General features: G+C 37.2%; 1 protein-coding gene across 1 annotated transcript in view; it reads left to right on the top strand.

The window, feature by feature from the left end:
- Positions 1–19531, top strand: part of Adamts19 (ADAM metallopeptidase with thrombospondin type 1 motif 19) — a 201636-nt gene that overhangs the window by 109271 nt on the left and 72834 nt on the right. Inside the window, exons 11-14 of the mRNA XM_036205317.1 lie at positions 6780–6881; positions 12295–12425; positions 13348–13520; positions 19082–19209. Coding sequence (XP_036061210.1) covers positions 6780–6881; positions 12295–12425; positions 13348–13520; positions 19082–19209 — 534 coding nt within the window. The remainder of the gene's footprint in view (positions 1–6779; positions 6882–12294; positions 12426–13347; positions 13521–19081; positions 19210–19531) is intronic.

The raw sequence follows: 19531 nt of genomic DNA on the forward strand, positions 1-19531 counted from the left end.
TAGTTTATATTGTAATTTGTCACAGACTCACTTGGATTGCTATAGGCTTTTTAATCTCTGAATATTTTATTGCTTAGGGGATTTAAAAAAAAATTCTGTTTCTCGATATTTTAATAGTGCCCTATTTTAAATTAAACACTGCTCAAATAAATTGTTTAAAGTTTAAAGTATCTAGAAGTGTTCCTCTTTTTCTTTTCAAATTTTGCACACACACACACACACACACACACACACACACACACATACACACACTATTTAACCTATTATATGTTTAGCTTTCATGGTGACACCTCTCCTGTTGAGAAGATCTGACCCAGGTCTAGGCTTCAGATGACATGTTTTTAATGAAGGAACCAGAGTACTGGAATCATCTTCAGTGTAGTTTCTGTTGCTATTCCAGTCTGCTGTGCTGAAGCCAGCCACAGACAGCATCTGTGTCAATGAACATGGGAATAGTACAGTAAAGCTTTATTGGCAAAGAGAGTTGGCCGGTCCCCAGTGGTTTACCAAACTCAGCTCTAGGGTTGAGAAATGTAAGTATTCAATATCTAATCTACATCGATTCAATATGGCCCCTTTTCACTTGGATTATAGAAACCTGCGTTGTACAGTCACATAGGTGCATTCTGCTTTATGCTCTAGTCATCATATATGCTAATCTGTGCACATTGTAAACCACAAACTAGTTTAGAAATTCTCCTTAAACATCTGTATGCAGTTTAAACAACGATTAAACTGTACTCTCTTTTGCTCAGATATTTACCCTCTTGCTGTTCTGCATTATGTATAAAGAGAAAGTCTACCCTTTGGTTTCATTTCTCATGCTGACTTCTTTTATTTGGATTTTGCTCATAGTAAATTTCCCTTCATCTGAAAATGCCTTTCCACATTGAAATATATTTTCACTCTATACAATGCTTGGCTGGCATTTGCTTTCTTGTCTTTTTGGAGGTGTCTCCTTCTCTTCTGGGACTGTACTTCCTATATACATTCACGTCTTTTGTGAAATTTGACAAGAAGTGTGCAGTCATCGCTCCTTTGAACACATTTCTGTCCCCCCACTTCTCTCTTTGCCCCTCCTGATGACTGTATTAAACGTGTGAAAACTAGGATGGCCACACACGTTTCCTAAACATGTTTTTTTTTTTTTAAATATTCTCATTCACTCATTCAATAATCCCACTTCACTTATTTTCAGATTTACTGAATATTTGCCATATAATCTTCTCTGTGCTTAGAGCTATCACACACACTTATTTATTTCGCATTATATTTTTTTCAATCAAAAGTGAGTTTCCACTGAGTCCTCATTTGTCTCCTTCTATAACCTGTCATACATGTTTCTTTTTACCTCACTGAGTAGATTTGTAATTCCATTTTAAAGTGTGAAAATTGTAACTATGTCTCATCTCAGACTCTAATGGTTTCATTTTTCTTCAGAAAGTATGGTATTTTACCAGGCTCTTCACAGATAACTGGTATCTAATTGTGTAGTAGAAACTGTGATCTTTAAAGCAAGGATTAGCACTGTGTGTCCTGGGGAGTGAGCTGCTGGAATTCTAAGTTTAAAATCTCACAGAAGTGTGGTCATAAATACTTGTTCACATGTTCTCTATGGCTGTGATCAGACTACAATAGTAGCATTAAACTGAGGTCATATGACCCCAAGACATGAAATATATGTTATTTGGTATATAAAAAAAAACAACCAAAAACAAACAAACAAACAAAAAAAACCTCATGCTGCTTCCACAGTCGAGACTAGATTCTGCTGTATTCCATGAAAGAATAGGATGATTGGTTTGGACTTTTCATCATTATTACTTTTTTTCTCTTTATAGTCCATTAAGATTTAAATTGGAAGCTTTGCATTGTCTACTACAAGTCAGGTTTCTCCTGCCTTAACTAGAATTTGTAGTATGATCTGTGTGTTACATTAAGTCCAGTCAGTAACAGATTCTTTCAGCCTCTCTCCTTGTGGGGTTATACCTTTCGTGGTAGCAGCTTTGACCACCTTGGTTCTGCACTTCCAGTGTCATATCTTCCACCCTTGTTCCAGCCACTTGATGCGAGGCTATGGCCAAGGTCAGCACCTCTGTCAACTGTAAAGAGAACTAACTTGCTTTGTGCGATTCCTTCAGTTTTGTGTTCATGCCCAAGAGCACTGGGAGCTTGCTTTCTAGAAACATAACCCATCATTCTAACTCCAAATCTTTTCTCTTGCAATTATAAATATTTCCCCTTTCACATTCTTTTCTTTACGGCTTCATTAAATAGATATTGGCTGTTCCATTCATTTCTTCTTGTTCATTGACTTTCTTCACACTGACTGATGTGCTCTGCTGAAAAGTCCTCTGCAGCTTACTGTTTTATTAACTGGTCTTAACTGGTCGTGCATGCTCTGCATTTTCCTTCCAAAGCCAACTGTTCATCTGTTGCTAGTAATCCTGAAACATGTGAAGAGACAATGACAAGTTTACTTCACCTACAGAGGCACAGCTGTCTATTAATGGCAAGCATTTCCCAGACTCAAGTGAACTAGATCCATAGTATTGCTGTACACCAAAAGAAGCTTTTCAGTTGAAGACTAGCATCTAATGGCATGCCTTCAGTTGTCTGCTTCCTTGGATTCCCTATCATTTTCTTGGACTTTCTACATGGCATGGCTTCTCTGTCCTCAGCTATAATAACATATTCTATTTTCCTATGAAAGGAGCATCACAAATAAATGTTCTTCGTGCACAATTGTTGGTGATGAACATATTTGTGTTTGCTTGAATGGGCCTTGAAGGAAATTTTAGTTCAATAATTAGATTGACAAGTTTTTGTGCATGTATGTTTTATTTTTGCTTATTGAATATAGAAGCTATTCATGTCCTTCCTTTGGCTCAGAATGTTTTCTTTGCGGTACCCTGTGTCTTAAAAGAAAACCATCCCTGTAAATTTGAGTTTTTATTGTAGACATTTCATAAATTCAAAGGATTAAATGCTGAGATTTTAACAAGTTAATGTGTGGGCCAACAAAAAGACTCAGCTGGTAAATGTACTTACTACCAAGCCTGACACGCTGAGCTCAGTCCCCAGCACCTACCAGTGGAAGGATAGAATCAACTCCCACATGCACGCAGGTGCCCCTCCACATACAAATAAATGAATATTTTTAAATAACTAAAAATAAATTATAGAAGGAATGTTAATGTGCTTGTTTTATGTGAATATATAAAACACAGACTTTCTAAGTCATTTCTGGGCTTGATTACATTATTCAATTCCTTAATATTAAAACAGGAAAAAACACTTGATTATTGTTCACTGTATTTTTTGACTTCTTACTCTATCAGCCTATATTTAAATCTAAAAAGATTTATTTGGGGCCCAGAGATGTTCTTCATAAGAGGACAATCAATTTTACCTCTTCCAGTGATAGTAGACTAATGTACTCTATAATTGAAAAGGTTTTTTAAAATACCATTACAAATGGTCTATAGTTGTAATAATCTGTTGAGCTATTGGGATTGTATTTTAGTGGGCAATCCATTTAAAAACAAAAAGTTACATGACTAAGGTTGAATTATTACTTGGATATATATGACTTCCGATCATTTATTTTGACAAAAACTTGAAAATATTTTAATGGGACCATTTGTGATGAAGAAAGAAAACATGGTATTTATAAATGGATAGCTAACTTCCCTTCCTGTTTAAATGTATAACAGCGTATGTGTGTACGCCTACAAAAAGCCTATTTGAAATAAATACCCAAGTTCATATTATGTGTTTGAAAGGAATTTTTTTCACTCCAAAGATTAAACCATGAATATTACTGCGTTATGTATTTGTGTTTGATGTTTCATGTGAACCATTTGAGATACTAAAAATTCTTTTTTTGTTTTTGTTTTTTGTTTAGTTTTGTTTTTTGTTTTTGTTGTTTTTTGTTTGTTTGTTTGTTTTTGTTTTTGAGACAGGGTTTCTCTGTGTAGCTTTGTGCCTTTCCTGGAACTTGCTTTGTAGACCAGGCTGGCCTCGATCTCACAGAGATCCACCTGCCTCTGCCTCCAAAGTGCTGGGGTTAAAGGCGTGCGCTGCCGCCACCACCACCTAGCCAAGATGATAAAAATTCTTTAACTGAAAAACTAAGAGATCCCCAACCAAGTTAAAGAATATGACTTGTTTCTGTGGAACCTTGAGAATGCTTTGTTCTGATGTCATATCCTACCCTACTCCTTACAAAAGGCTGGGTAAGAACAGCGCTAATCTCACACACCTGACACATGGCACCTTTAAAAGTTGGAACAGTCTATAACATCTCTTCACTTTCTTTGGAGAGATCGGCTTAAAGTAAACTGGCATTCTTCAGAAGACTGAGACTATAGGCCTACTCAATATAGACCTCAAGACCTGCCGGACACCAAGTATTCAAGAGGCCCCCTCGGCATGATTTATTATACCTGGTTATGCTTATCTTGAAAAGCTGCCAAGTTTGGTGTTTATCTTCTCAGGGGCTCAACTGGGAACTGATTAGAGCACCTGCTATTTTGAAGAGCCAACTGCTCAGAGTTGAAGGTCGGCATTTAGACCACCAACAGTGGTCAGCCCTGAAATGACAGTGTAAGATTTACTCTTTGGTTAACTGATGAACCTAAGTAATCTTTGTTTTAAATGTTTTGAATAGCAGTCAGGCCATTGTTTGGTGGGAATTCAGCATTTGACTCTTTAGTTACAAGGAAAAAGTCCTAGGAAAAAACTTGTGAGAGGTAAAATATTTAGAAACTAAAATTATAAAGCCTGAGAGTATTCACTTGTATGTAAATGAATCTATGGAAAGCATTTGGGAGTTTTCAAGAACCTAAAACATCACAAAGCAGCAAGATTATTCAGTCTTTAATTTCCTACATGAATTTTTGAGAATGATGTCTGCACAAGGGCTGGGATAAACCATATTCAAAATAAAACAATATATATTTACACGAAACATTTTGAAGTGAGGAATTTTTTTTTCACAGAAGAGAAAAATGAACAAATGATACCTCCCTCCCAGTGAAATAACATTTAGGAAATTAGAAACACTCCATAACTCTGAATCTTAAACACAACAGCATAATATTTCAGGAATTCTGAAGAATGAGCATTAGAATTATAATACATGTATTCAAAATATTATCTTAAATAAGTGTGCCAGTGTGTCTCGTGGTTCCAATTGTATATTAACCATAATCTTGGAGCTTCCGTTCTATACACAACCTTAGAATGACTCCTGGCAATAACTTTTTACTTGTCAGCTTTCTAGTTGTTGGATAATGGATTCCTTTTCTCTACTTACATGGTATCCTTAGTCCCGCCTCGTTCTTCCCCAGCTCCTTTGGGAAACAAAGATGCACACGTTTATTGTATGCACACAGGCAGAATCCTGTGCTAATTACCTCTCTCCTCTGTTTCTTCTCTCTTTTTTTCACGAGTCCTCTCCAGTCATGTGCTTCAAATTGAATTGTGAAGACTTTTTCTATGTCTGTGAAGAACCGAGTTGGCATTTAGATTGAAATTTCTTTGCATTTATAGCTTGCTCGTTAAGACGGCCATTTTCACAGTGTTAATGTTACCAATTCATGAGCAAAGGGAGGTGTTTCCATATTATTGGCATTTGCATCAGGGACATCCTTATTGGGAGTAGGAAAGTAGAAGACTGTGAGGGGAGAAAGTGAGCTCACAGCTCAAGTTCAGAGCACCAGAGGGAGGGTTCTATGTGTTGTTGTGGAGAGAGGCTGATGTATTCTTAATGAACTGATCATTAGTCACTCAACATAAAATAACAAAGTCAAGCTGAGCAGTAAGGTAACGGGGAGAAGAGAGTGGCATCTGGGATGCAGCTGGAGGGAATGGCCTTGGAAAGAGGAATTGAAATCTGGCTGCATAGAAAAGTACAGATGGGATGAATGTCTGTGGACAGGGCTAATCCCAAAAGTTTGATAGTGGGAAGGTAAGAGATAATCTTTCTCCTCCAGTTTTTTCAGTCTTCCAAAGTTTCCATTCATTTCTCCTGACAACCGTCCTTTTTCTTCATTAACTTAGAAATTATTTTATTCACACTGTGTCTAGCCACATAATATTAGTGTTTTCAAAATTGCTTTTAACTTTTCACCAGAAGTTTATTGCATTTTAAAGGTCTAAAAATTTTATTAATGTGTAAGTAAATATAACTGATGATGATCGACAGATATCTACATGAAGTTATGTATGGGTCAAGACTGTGTGCACTGACCATGCTGTATAAGCATGAAAGAAGGCATGCGCATGAAGAAGTGTTGGGAAATGAGTGCTGAACAGTAACACAATTAGAAACACGTAATGGCTAGGGCTAGGGCACAGTAGTAAGGTTCCTACATAGGATGCTCAAGGCCATGGGTTACACTACAAAAAGAGAAAATCAAAATAAGAAAATTTTATTCTTTCAGACTGGTTCCTATCCAGGCATAAATGTTAGATTTTTATCTAAAAATTCACTCTTCTTAGCAACATAAATTTATGCATCCCTCTGTGATTTGTCAAATGATTTTTAAAGATTTAAATAAGTTTATTAAACTGAATGTTTACAGTTTACTTATGAATTTTCCTATCCCTATAGACAATCTATGTATTGTTTTATTTATAGTCAATATTCAAAGTACGTAAAGCATATTTTCACTCCAGTGCATTTTTGTTGCATCCTAATAACTGGAACTACTGACCTGAACTCGAAGCTATGGACCATTCATTCCCCGTCTGATACTGTGCCCTTCTTGCAGCATGTTATCTGCACTGGTCTGTGGTGCAAAGTGGAAGGTGAAGCAGAGTGCAGGACCAAGCTTGACCCACCCATGGATGGGACTGACTGTGACCCTGGCAAGGTGAGTCGCTTGCACTGTCTAGAGTAAGGAGGAATAGTACATGAAACAGGGAAGCTGCATTTCCCCCAGCAACTACTCACACATCCATCTTAGTATCCAATCATTTCAGCATGTAAAAAAGTTAATATTTCATCTATTTTTAATTATAATTTTTTAAATTTTTCATATGTATGTGTCTTTCGTTAATATTAAAGTGTGTAATTTTTTTCTTGATATTGATTATTATAATGTTCACAGTCAGATGTAAATACTACTTTTCCCAAAAAGTGAACTCATGTTCTTTTATTAGTCAAATATACAGAAATAAAATGAATACAGATTATATCATCAATCACAAAATTTCCCAGAGCACTGAAAAATTCTTTTAATTATAATTTTTTTCCTCAGGTGTTCAGCTACCACAGAGACTGACCAATAATTTTCTTTTTTGTGGTTGTTGTGTTTGACTGGTTTTGGTACCAGGGTTATATTGGCTTCAAAGAAGAACTAGAGAGTGATTCTTCCATGTCTAGAATAAAATAATTTGAGGATGTCCATGTTAGTTTTTATTTGAAGATCGGGGAGAATTCAACACTGTAACCATCTGGACATAGATTTTTGCTTTTAGTTGTTGTTTTGGGTTCTGGTTTCTGGTTTATTTGCTTTGTTTGCTTTGGGTTTTGGTGGAGATTTACTTAAATTATTCACTTTATCTTGATGTCATCTCCATAGGTCGCATGTATCTAGAAATCCATCCATTCCTCTTATATTCCCTACTTGAGATTTTTAACACCAATACTCCTCCTCATGTTATTTCATAAAATAGGAGTTTGGTAGCACAACTGCTAACATTAAAAACCTGGAGAGATATCGTATTAATAACTTCATGTCACCCCTATAGCCTTGGAACAGTTGTGTCAGAAAAACAAATGCCACACAATACCCTCTGAGGTTCCAGAAGAAGCACAGTCTTCCTGTGCTATAATGCACATGCTGTATAGTCACATAGCATGTGTTTACTTTTGTACTAGTAGAAATTAATTTGAAAATGCTATAAAGAGGTAACTGTTTTATTTAGGCCCCACCCCTTAGTGAGATGTTATTGACAGTGAAAGGCTGGTAGGGAGGGAGCATCATCCTTTTGTGAGGATGTGGCCACTCAGATGTTTATCATCGATGATCCCACACTCCTGTACATATGAGAAGCACTAAGTTGAGAGGAGGGCATGTTTAGAAGGATATGGGAGGAACTAGAAGAGGGAAATAGGAGGTAGATATGAGCATATTTTATTTTCTATTTGTTTATATATGATATTCTCAAAAATATTTTCTTCATAAAGAGTTAACCATTTGTAAAAGAAGGAGGGTTGCTGGATTGGTTTTAGGAAGCCATGATGAATTGATATGAGCATGTACTTCTATGATTTCTTTAATTAGAAGAGAAAAAAACTACACGCTGTTTAAATTGGGACTCCTTTTGAAGAGTTGAAGTGTTTGGTCACTTTCAATATGAAAATGGCCTCCTGGGGGACACTTCTGTGAAATATCAGCCAGTTGTTTATAGACTATGCCAAATATTTTTCTATGAGGTTAAATGGAGAATGAAGACTGAGGTCTGTTTTATTTTTTCTCAAATTATACACAGAGGTGCAACAATGTGTGTTTATCAAGAGCGTTGTCTCATGACATTAACCTGAGTAATTTATTGCTTAAGTCATAAAACTCTGGAAAGGCAATAATTTTCATCATCCTAGAAACACCAATGTGGAATCACAGATGGATGCCTTGAACATCTGGCCAGGAGTTCTCCAACATCACACAAGTCACTCATCTTATTTAGTGCCTCATTTTTGTAATGTGGATTCTAAATATTTTCACTCTAATAGTTTTCTTCTTGTATACTTCAGAATAATTTAAATTCCTGAGATCTCTAAAGTCAATTTGTTCTTTCAGCCAAAACTCTAGTTATTTATCAAAGGTAAAATGTTTTCTTTTCTTGTGACCATGCTAATGATATTCTTCTAGAAGTTCTTAACGCTTTGCATTTGCAAATGCATAATGAGTTTCCCAGTTTCTTGGGTCATGTGAGCTTCTTCCAAGACCCATGTGTCCTAGATATTGTAGGAGCCATCATTCAGAAAACTTCTAAACTTGCTACATTACTGCTAATCTTTTTTTTAACTAATTTTTTTTCTCTTAAAAAATTTTTTTATTATTAATTTTTTTATTTATTTTACATACCAACCACAGTTTTCCCTCCCTCCTCTCCTCCCATTCTCCCTTCACCTCCTTTCGACTCCCTCCCCCATCCACTTCTGAGAAAGGGTAAGGCCTCCCATGAGAGTCAACAAAGCATGGCATATCAAGTTGAGGCAGGACCAAGCTCCTCCCCACTGTATTAAGGCTGAGTGAGGCATCATTACTGCTAATCTTTAAATGCCATAGGCTCACACTAAATACTATTAGTTTGGTATGATGCAAAACAAGAAACAAAGCTGGGAAATTTTAAAGATTTTTGCCATGGTGATAAGAACTATGTGGTATAAGCGTACTCCCACTAAGGGGGTTTGTTATCTATACAATTCAATTAGTCAAATGATCTTGAAGGTAGATGTTTATATACTGTTTTAGATACCATTTTCCAAGGTAAAAGAGGCATTCTTTTTTTATGATAGAATCATTGGACCATATCTAGCATTTTGATTAACAATATAGAAAACAACAAGTTAACAAAGTATTTAGTACTAAACAGCAAGTAGGCAGGTTTTCTTTTATTCACAGCATTTGCTCAGAATGAAAACAGGAAAGAGTGCTTAAACAGCAGCTTTGAATTAGATACCTTGAAGGACTCATTATTGCCTAGTCATTTATCTTCCTGAGTTAAGACACTGGAAAAACCTATGGCTGTTCACTACTGGAGATAATGAAGACCTCCACGCCCTGACAACCACCAGGTGTATGCGCAGAAGGCCGCTGTCAGCCTTGCCTGTCTCCCCGTTTCCACAGTGTGTATGGAGCATGTGTTGAGAGGACTGTCCTGCAACTTTGATATCTCCATGCCCCTCCACCAGTTCTGTTCTCGTAAACCTCCTTCGCAGGTCCCCATAAGCATTTGGCGGCACAGAACACAACCCGACATGTTAGGGCATGTCTTGGCACAGAAATGATGGAAATTATACAGTATTAACTTCTTTGTAAATAAAACTAATTTTGTAGATAATAGAACTTTTTGCCATCTAAACCATACATAGCATTATATGTCATACCGGACATATGATACAAAATATGGTGCTACCAAATTTAGGGAGTGCATCACTAAGAAAGCTTTATATAGTAATTTATTGCATAATAATTTAGGCAAAATTAATACTTTCCATAGCACAGAAACAACACTACATACAAGAAGGAGAAGCAGGTCCCCTTGGTGCAGAGAGGCCTGGTTGTCCACAAGGGGACAAACCTTAGATATCATGTTACAGTTTCTTTAAATATCACCAGTTTTTGTGTGCATGCTGGCTTGCATGTCTGTTTCCATTTTTCTTCATGTGCCAGAAGTGATCTAGTTTAAATTATATGCAGACCGAGTCCCAGTGCTTTCCAGAAGACTTCCAGTCTTCTATGAACTCTTGCCCAGCCCGTCAGTGCCAGCTTGCTGCTAAATGGGCAAGGGACTGTGATATGCACCCAGGGAAAAGTAAACACCCTCAGAGTAAGCCAAACACTGTGACCAACTCAAGTTTGACAGTTTTTATGCTGGGATTTTTCCATGGCTCCCATAACATTATTGAGTGCTTAAAGCTAGTACGTAATATATAAGTTTCTACATTGACCATTTTTTCCTGTATTTTTTTTTTCACATTTCAGATTGAACCTTCCCATGACTCTCTAGTTTATTTATTGGTAAACTTACAATAGTGACCCATCCCATGTTGTTTTTCAATATGAAACTTAAAGCATACTAAATCTAAAAGAAGTTGAATTAAAATTTGATGTAACAAAATACATAAAGTGATTGATTTTGCTTATAAAAAGTCAATTGAATATAAGCTAGATGGTATAGTGTTGTTTTCTCAATTCTTCCCTCTAAAAACAGGTAAAAAAAAATCCTTAAAATAATTTTAAATCAAGACATTAATTAAAATCCTCTGAGTGAATGGAACTTTAGTTTATGGAAATCCATTTACAGCATTACTGTAATGATACCCCTAATAAGCTTTGTATTTTTAATTTTTTTAAATTCATTTTAGATACCAACCACAGATGTCCCCTAATAAGCTTTTATGGTTACCAGGGTTAACCACAAAAATCCTTGAGCGTTGAGCTCTGTGCCACACTCAACTTCTGCAAAACATAAAATCTTTATGCTGAGTAAGCATCTTTGCACCTTGGACAAGAGCAAGATGAGACTCACAGTATTTCCGCACCTCTCTCAAAATCCTTTCCAAATCTTGATGCCCTTCAGTGTGGCAGATCCCCATGGTGAGAAGGATCGACTTTCTCAGCCTTGTTGTCTTATAATTACTAATCTAAATGGTCCTAATATTATAACATGTTGTTCACAGTATGATGTTGTGGCCTTGTACCTGTTTCCTGTGTCCATCATCTATGTGATTGATTTTCAGGAGAAATTGTAGCAGTCTTGTCCACATATTCCATCATTCCTCAATAACCATAGAGATAACTAATGTGTCTACCTATGATATCATTCTTCAAAAACCATAGAAGTAATCCCTTTCATGGCTATTGGTTTAACTCATGAAAAAGACACATGAATTTAAAGAAAAAGTACAAAGACCACATGCCTTTCTTTGTTCTCACAGTAACACTTCCTAGTTAAAGATATTAAATTAGCTATAAAATTTGAAATTGAAATGCAGAATTCTACAACCCAGTTGTTCAGGTCTTTCAAATAAACTTGGCTTTCAAGAGCATGCTATAGTATTAGTGGGAACTCATTTGCTGAAATGTTTGTTTCAACTTAGTTTCAGAAGGATAATTATTGCTGTTTGTCCGTACTTATTCCTCTTGTGTGTGTGTGTGTGTGTGTGTGTGTGTGTGTGTGTGTATTTATGTTTTCCCCATTTTAATTAGTTTCATAGAATGTGTTAGCTTTTTTCCTTATGCTTTTACAACCACAGATCCCCTCTCCACTCTCTCTCCTTTTTCTCCCTCCCAGCACAGGATTTTTCTGCACTCTGGTAGTCAATGTCTGAGCACTGTTTTCATGCCGTGACTGTTAATGACACCAGAACCAAGCAAATGGGCCTTGATATTGCAAGTGCTGGCTAACTCTTGTCTGTTGCAATCTTCGTATTTGGCCCTTGGGCTGCCATAGACCTAACTGACTTGCATTAATTTCAGTGTCTATATAGACCAATGAATGATTTTCAGTTGTGCCCTGATTTGTTCACCTAAGACATGACTTTTGGAATAGTGGTGTAAGGCTGGAGAATGCACCCGCAGGACCCCTGCACCTGAGCACTTGGCTGGAGAGTGGAGCACGTGGAGTTCCTGTAGCCGAAGCTGCAGTTCTGGGGTCAGCAGTCGAGAGCGCAAGTGTCCTGGGTAAAGTCATAGCTCCTGGTTTTGGGGAGGGTGTTTAGTCATCAGTTTTGAAATACAAAGCTTTTTACATCTGTCAATCATAATGGAAAATGAAAGAAGCTGTTACAACTGTACTACTGCCTCAAATTACTTATATAAAATAAAAGCTCTCCTTTAAGCAGAAAACAATCATCAGCCTTTCTGAAATGAATAATGAAATCTACAAAAAAAAGAGATTGTTCATGTGTAAGTCTAATGAAATGTACTTAAATGAGCAGGATGTACATTAGACAAGTTAAGTAAACAGTTGAAGGAACTAAGAGAAAGGCAAAAGGATGATGAGACTTCAGAAAGGCAAAGGATGAGAGCCAAGTTGGTGATGATAAAAGTTAAAAAGACAGAAATAGAAAGAACAAACAAAGAACCATGCTGGGCCCAGGTACAGTTGAGGGTCATTAACAGGCCCTCTTGCTCAAATGCCACTGTACCTGTAGAGAGAGCACAGGGGTGTGAGGGGTTCTATTCAATTTGTCTTTATGGTCTTCGAGGACACAGTTCAGTTACATGTAGCTGCAAATCTTCTGAATTTACTAAAAATATGAACTTTATAATCCTGAGAGATAATTGACACATGGGAAAGCTGGCCTTTACAGGTTGCCTTGAGCTCTGCCCTTGAATTATGTTTTCTATTTTATCTAAAGTCAGTTTTATCATTCATGGATTTTTGAAACATAATTTGATCATTGAAAAAAATGTTTCTCTTTTTCATATAATGGAAGTAGCCTATGAATGTCCTACTCTCCCCAGTAATTTAGTATGTCAATGCTTTTAAAGAAACGTTTTAATAGAAAGGATTATGTCTTGTAAATGTGATGGTTTTCACTTATAGAAGCTGGCACTTGTGGGGCAAGGGTGAAATTTATCATCTGTACTCTTTTTCTAGGCTAGGTTCTGAAGCAAGGGACTGTAATGGCCCCAGAAAACAGTACAGAATATGTGAGAATCCACCTTGTCCTGCAGGTTTGCCTGGATTCAGAGACTGGCAATGTCAGGCCTATGGTGTTAGAACTTCGTACCCAAAGAATGCACTTCAGTGGCAAGCTGTCTTCGATGAAGGTATGGCTAACAGCTGGATGCCAATTGTTTAATAACACTTGTATTTTTCTACAAATCATCTAATTGTTATTTGTAGACTTCGGTTTTTTTCCTGACTTTACAACAACCACAAGACTAAACATGTGTATTTTTTAAATTGTTTTGAGGCATGACTATATACCTATTTGGATAGATAAAATAAAAATATAATAAATATATCACATACTGGAAAAGATGAGAAGAAAGTAGAGATATCTAGCATTGCTGATATGGCTGAATGGAGCAGCCACTCTGGAGGGAAGTCTGGAAGTCTCTAAAATGAGCAATGTCAAAGTTGAATGCTTGAGCAATGGAATACTACTGTGCTACCAGAACTACTGAAAGCTATAAAACTCGATGGATCGTAGGGCATTGTGCCAAATAAAAATGGCAGCCAAACAAGGCCATGTGTTACAGTGTGATCCTTAGAAATAGCAGTTTGAAGTGGCAAAAATTACAGAAAGGAAAATCAATGATTGGTGCTAGGGACTAGGGTTAGTGGTGGTAAGAAATGTGGCCTGCCTGTGGCAGTGGTTCTTGCACCCACACATTTGATAAAATGGCACAGACTAGCACACACAGTTAGCAGTGAACTCTTGGGTTTTACTATACATTTTACTATAACAACCAAGGAACAGCCTTTGAGGATCCTAACTGAGAAGTACGTGGGTTGTTTGTAGACGATCTCATTTTACAAACTGATAAGTCTTTAATGACTTTTACAAAAAGAATTTCAAGAAAATCATATGCTGCAGTGTTAGTTTAGGATGACAATACTCGCCGTGATGACCAAATGTGCGCTCGTGTGCCCATGGGCAAAAGTGGCCGTGCTTCTGTGGATCCATCGTGCTACCAGGGTTACCTTTACTTCTACTCATTCCCAAGATGGACTGTGATTCCCTATGTTCCCTTAAGTCTCCTTGGTGGCCTGCAGTCTGATGGCTCAGGCTTCCTTTAAGCTCAGTTGTCTTGGCTTAAGCACATGAACATAAAAAATAAGCCAACAACAACAACATAAAATAATAATGGAGAGGTATAGATTATTACACAACATAAGTGAAAAAAAATAGCCATCAGACAACCTCTAGCTTCTCACTGTCACATGCTTAGGTTTAGCCCTGTCCACAGACATTTATTTCACCTGCTTCCTACTAAGCAACAGGATTCCAATTCCTCTTCCCAAGGCTAGTCTCCAGCTATGTCCCTGATACCACCCTCTTCTCCTTTCCTGTTACCTTATTGATCAACTCGATTTTGTTTTTCTATATTTAAATCCCTCTGTGTTGGATGACTCCTAATTCATCTTAAAATGTGGAGCCACTTTCTCCCATTACAATCCTTCGATTTCTTACCTCCAATATGGACTTCCCTGTCACAAATATTTATAATGTCCTTGCAGAGTCTCATGAAAATTAAGGCTTGTGTGTGATTTCCTGTTCTATTTTTACTTGAAATGTCAAACCAGTGACCAACCTTCGCCTGTCTGAACATGTGTGTGTCTTGGAGTTCATGACCCAGCAGAAATCTGGCTTCCCTATTGTGTCTCTAGTGTTGTCTCCTTCCGACTATTAGAGATGCTCTCTACTTGCCCGGCGTCTTCTTCCTGGACAGACCATCATTACTGGGAGTTTAAATGTCAAATAACTCATCCCATTATGTCTTGGGTTAGATTTTTCCTTTGAGCTTCAAATTTATGTGCCCAATGAATTGCTTGATATCTCTACTTAGACGTCCTGGACCTTCTTAACCGTTTCTGTTGGTTCCCACTTGTTCCCTTTATGAGATCTAGTTCAATGAACACAACACCGTTTCAGCTACACAAACTTAACCACCTGATTATTAAGGATTTTTGTTGCCCCCTTAAGCTTCTTCCTGCCTTACCTCTATAATTGCTCTTTTCAGTCCCCAGAAGAAGCAAGAACAAATTCCATATCATCTTCAAGTATACAATGTTTACATATTTTCAAGCCCTTAGATAAGGGTTTCTTAGCATTATTTTTATTTTTCAAGCTTTAATCTCACTTACTATGAATTTACCTTGAAACCTTGTGATTTGGGATGGGAAACTCAGTTTAAACGAATCCTGTAGGAACCAAGAATTCCCCTGATCACCCAAATTGGCCATATATCCCTTCCAAGCATCCCACAAGCATCATGTAATACCATACTTTAGTTCATCTCTACTCCCTCTAATGTCTGTTCTGAGTATAGTAATTGATATATATCAAACTTTTAATGATTTTTTTCTTGCACAAATGTGTATGTATTTTCAATATCTTCTAATTGTAAAGGTTTAGTTAATATGACCATTCACTTTATTTCATCATCTGAGGGATACCGTCATCACCTCTAATTGGCTGAAGAACTAATAAAAGGTACATTCATTTGAAACCTACTTATCCATGTGGAATAAGTGAGCAGTACAGGGTTCTTTCAGATTAAAGGGAAATCAGTCAAAATGAGCATTAATGTATTCTTATAAGAAATCACAGTAAAGGTGACTTACCAGGTGAGAACCTGATGACTTGAGTTTGATCTCTCTAGCCCATGTTCAAAGAAGAGACAGATTCTGAAATGCTGCTCTTCACCTTACACACACACACACACACACACACACACACACACACACACACACCAAGAGTAAATAAAAATATTTAAAATAAATCATAATGAATGAAAGAAAGCCTGATTTAAATCATCATATTTATCATCAGTGAATTATACTATTTACATAATCAAAAAATAAGCACTTTAAAGTTAAATTTATATTTAAATGATTCATAAAACAGGATGTTGCACATCTTTATATGGTACCATCAATATTTTTATAATATTGTGCAGTGTCCAAAAAAAAGTACACATATTTATGTCCTTGAACATTTACCGTTTCTTTATGCTAAAACTATCAACTGTTTTTCCCTTGCCCTAAAAAATGTGTAGTGTATTCTGTTGTCATATAATCAGTCTGTGACAGGCAGCACACCAGAACTCCTCAGCACCTACTGGACAGATTTTCCCTATGTATCCTGCCTCTGTCTCCCCAGACTCTAGTAATCACCATTCTATTCTCAACTTCTATGAGATCAACTTTCATGTTCAAATATGAGTGAGGTCATGTGAAATTTGCCTTACTTGCCTGTATTATATCACATAACATGCTAATCTTAAATTCCATCCATTGTGCTGAAAAATGACAACTCCATACTTTTAGCATTCGAGAATATTGTCCTTATCTACCCAGACATTGATACATAGTTTATTTCCCTTTCTTGATCATTGTAAATACTGCTACAATGATTTTGAATCTCTCTTTTCCACACTGACTTAGTTTTCTTTCACTACATGCTTAATAGTCGGCATGCTGGATCATATGAAAGTTCATTTAACTTTTCACTAAGCATCCTTCCTACACACCTGCAAACAAGGGCAAAAATTCCCCTTTCTCTACATTCAGTTCAGTGCATGCTCTCTTTTTCATAATAGTCCTTCTACTAGGGTGGGGCCATATTTTTGTGGTTTTTGAGTTGCATATTTTTAACCACTTTTCAGTATGGATCCATTGAGTTCATCAGTCTGTATGATTGATAAAAAACACAACAATAGCTATCTTTCCTATCACACCAGGGAAGAAAATGAAATTTATGGTTTTGTAAATCCAAATTCTTGATAATACATGTTATCTTATAATATAGTGAGTACATCTGTTATTATTTTATGATGCATAACGGTGGAAGGATATCTGGATATAGGATGTTATTGAGGTAGAGGATATTCCCTGTTATAAAGAGAAGTGATTTGTGGCTTCAGTGTCCCTGTATCTGCATCCCCTCTGAATGCTGGAGCTCTGCTGATAATTGTGTGCAATGTGCACCTTGGCGAGGGTTGTCCCTTTAAATCAAGTCACCTGCTTGCCAAGCACTGGCTTGCTTCAGGGATCGCCTTGGTGTCATAGTCTCCAGTGTATCCTCCGGGAGGAAAGAATGGGATCAAAGATTTATGACATCTATAAAGTTAAATTATGGGGCTTGTATTGACAATATGATACAAAAGGAAAAATACAGAGATATTTTTCCTCAGACTTCTTGTTTGGAATATGAGTGGGATTGTCATGAAGGCTCACTCCTTTCAACTCATGTACCCGATGGGCTTCATTCAGTCTTCCATGAAAATTCTGGGGAGAGAATTACATTTACCTCTTTTAAAGTGCTGCAGTTGTAGCAGCTGCTTTTAAGTCCAAAGATGTGACACAGTAAGCAGTCCTCGAGGAAGCACACTTTACTTTGAGGTGTGAGAGCACACAGAACTGCTTTACTGTGGCTTCTAATGGCATCTTAAAGGAAAATTTCAAAACCATGCACATTCAAGGCCATAGTCCAACTCCCCAAAATTGTTCGGAGCGGCATTCAGAAGCCACATGTGAAAACTGTTTGAAACTTTCAGTGTTGAAGGCTCATTTAACTGTCTGTCTTCTCTTTGCAAAGTGATACCCCGTTCCATGCCTCTGGCTGTTATTTGGTATTTATAGAATACCATCAGCACACGTGGAACTTTACTGAAGACACAAGAGCCATGTCAAGGGCTGTAAACTATTTTCCACCCTATTTATACAAGTTTAATAAGCAGCAAAGGACTGGCTGGTGTCAAGCCAGGAGAGTAGTAATGTAGCATGGAGGCTGCTCTGAAGTTTCAGATTTGATTATCTGTACTTTGGTGTCACCACATAGCACAGATCCTCTATAAACGGGCTTCAAAGTAGAAACACGTTTTAAAAAATGATGCCACTTTTGAGTCTAAGAGGCGAGTATTTGAAATCCAACCCTCCTACTTCGTGCTCGGCAAGGCACAGAGGAAGAATGTGAGCAGCGCAAGAAGGCCTCACCCTGAATCAATGGTTCCTGCCCTGGACATCAAGCACACTGACATGGTGTCTGACTAAGCAGTGAAGGGATTGAGTCCTCCTAACTCATCAGCACTTGGGCCCCATGGCGGAAGTTCCCACACAATCTCGCTTGTTTCTGAAACCGCAGAATACAGAGAATCGGATGACAGTTGTTTTTCCTGCTTTGGTAATTTTCTATTTGAAACTGTATGTAAAAATTAAATATTATTATGCTAAGATTTATAAGTGAGAGACATCGAAAGAACTTCATGTCTGAATATTAATCAGAATTTTTAAATGAGGAGAGTCCTGATGTGTGATTAGAGTAAGGAAACTGTCGTTCCAAAAGATAAGGACAAAAATTGGGATGGACCAAATGTATTTCAGGAGAAATTGTTTTGTTTTCTGGAGCTTTGTGCCAGAAATACACATCTGAAAATCATTTGAAACCAGATTTCTAAAGGTGGAGATTAATATGCACTGGGTGCCTCTAAGGAAAACATGGCATCTAATATAATAAACCTCTAGTATGAATCTATTAATGTTATACGGCTTGATTAGCATTGAATTACATTTTTACGCAGTATCATTATGGAAAAAATAGAGCCTAAGATAAAAAAATATTGATGCGTCAATATTCTTCTCTTATCTATTTTGTATATAGAAAAGCCATGTGCCTTGTTTTGCTCTCCTGTTGGAAAGGAACAGTCTGTTCTTCTATCAGAAAAGGTGATGGATGGAACATCTTGCGGATACCAGGGATTAGATATATGTGCAAATGGCAGGTGCCAGGTAAGAGATTTCTGAAGTGAGACTCTACATGCTGAAGTGATACCTACCATGGGTCCACTGGGAAACTTCATAACATGGTGACATGCTTTGGGTTGAGATTCAGGAGAGCTGGGTGGTTCAGACATGACTGGGTTCATGAGTAAGACAAATTAAACTTGGAATGCCATGTCTCCACCTGCACAAAGGTGAGTGAGAACCAAGTGACCCACAGATCCCATTGACCACTGACAGAATCATTGGTTTTAAGATATAGACATAGACCTGATGTTTAAAGTCGGAACACTTACCTGTCAGAACATTCCAGAACAAAGAGTCGAACACT

The sequence above is a fragment of the Onychomys torridus genome, chromosome 13 (assembly GCF_903995425.1).
Source record: "Onychomys torridus chromosome 13, mOncTor1.1, whole genome shotgun sequence".
NCBI classification, from domain to species: Eukaryota; Metazoa; Chordata; class Mammalia; order Rodentia; family Cricetidae; genus Onychomys; species Onychomys torridus.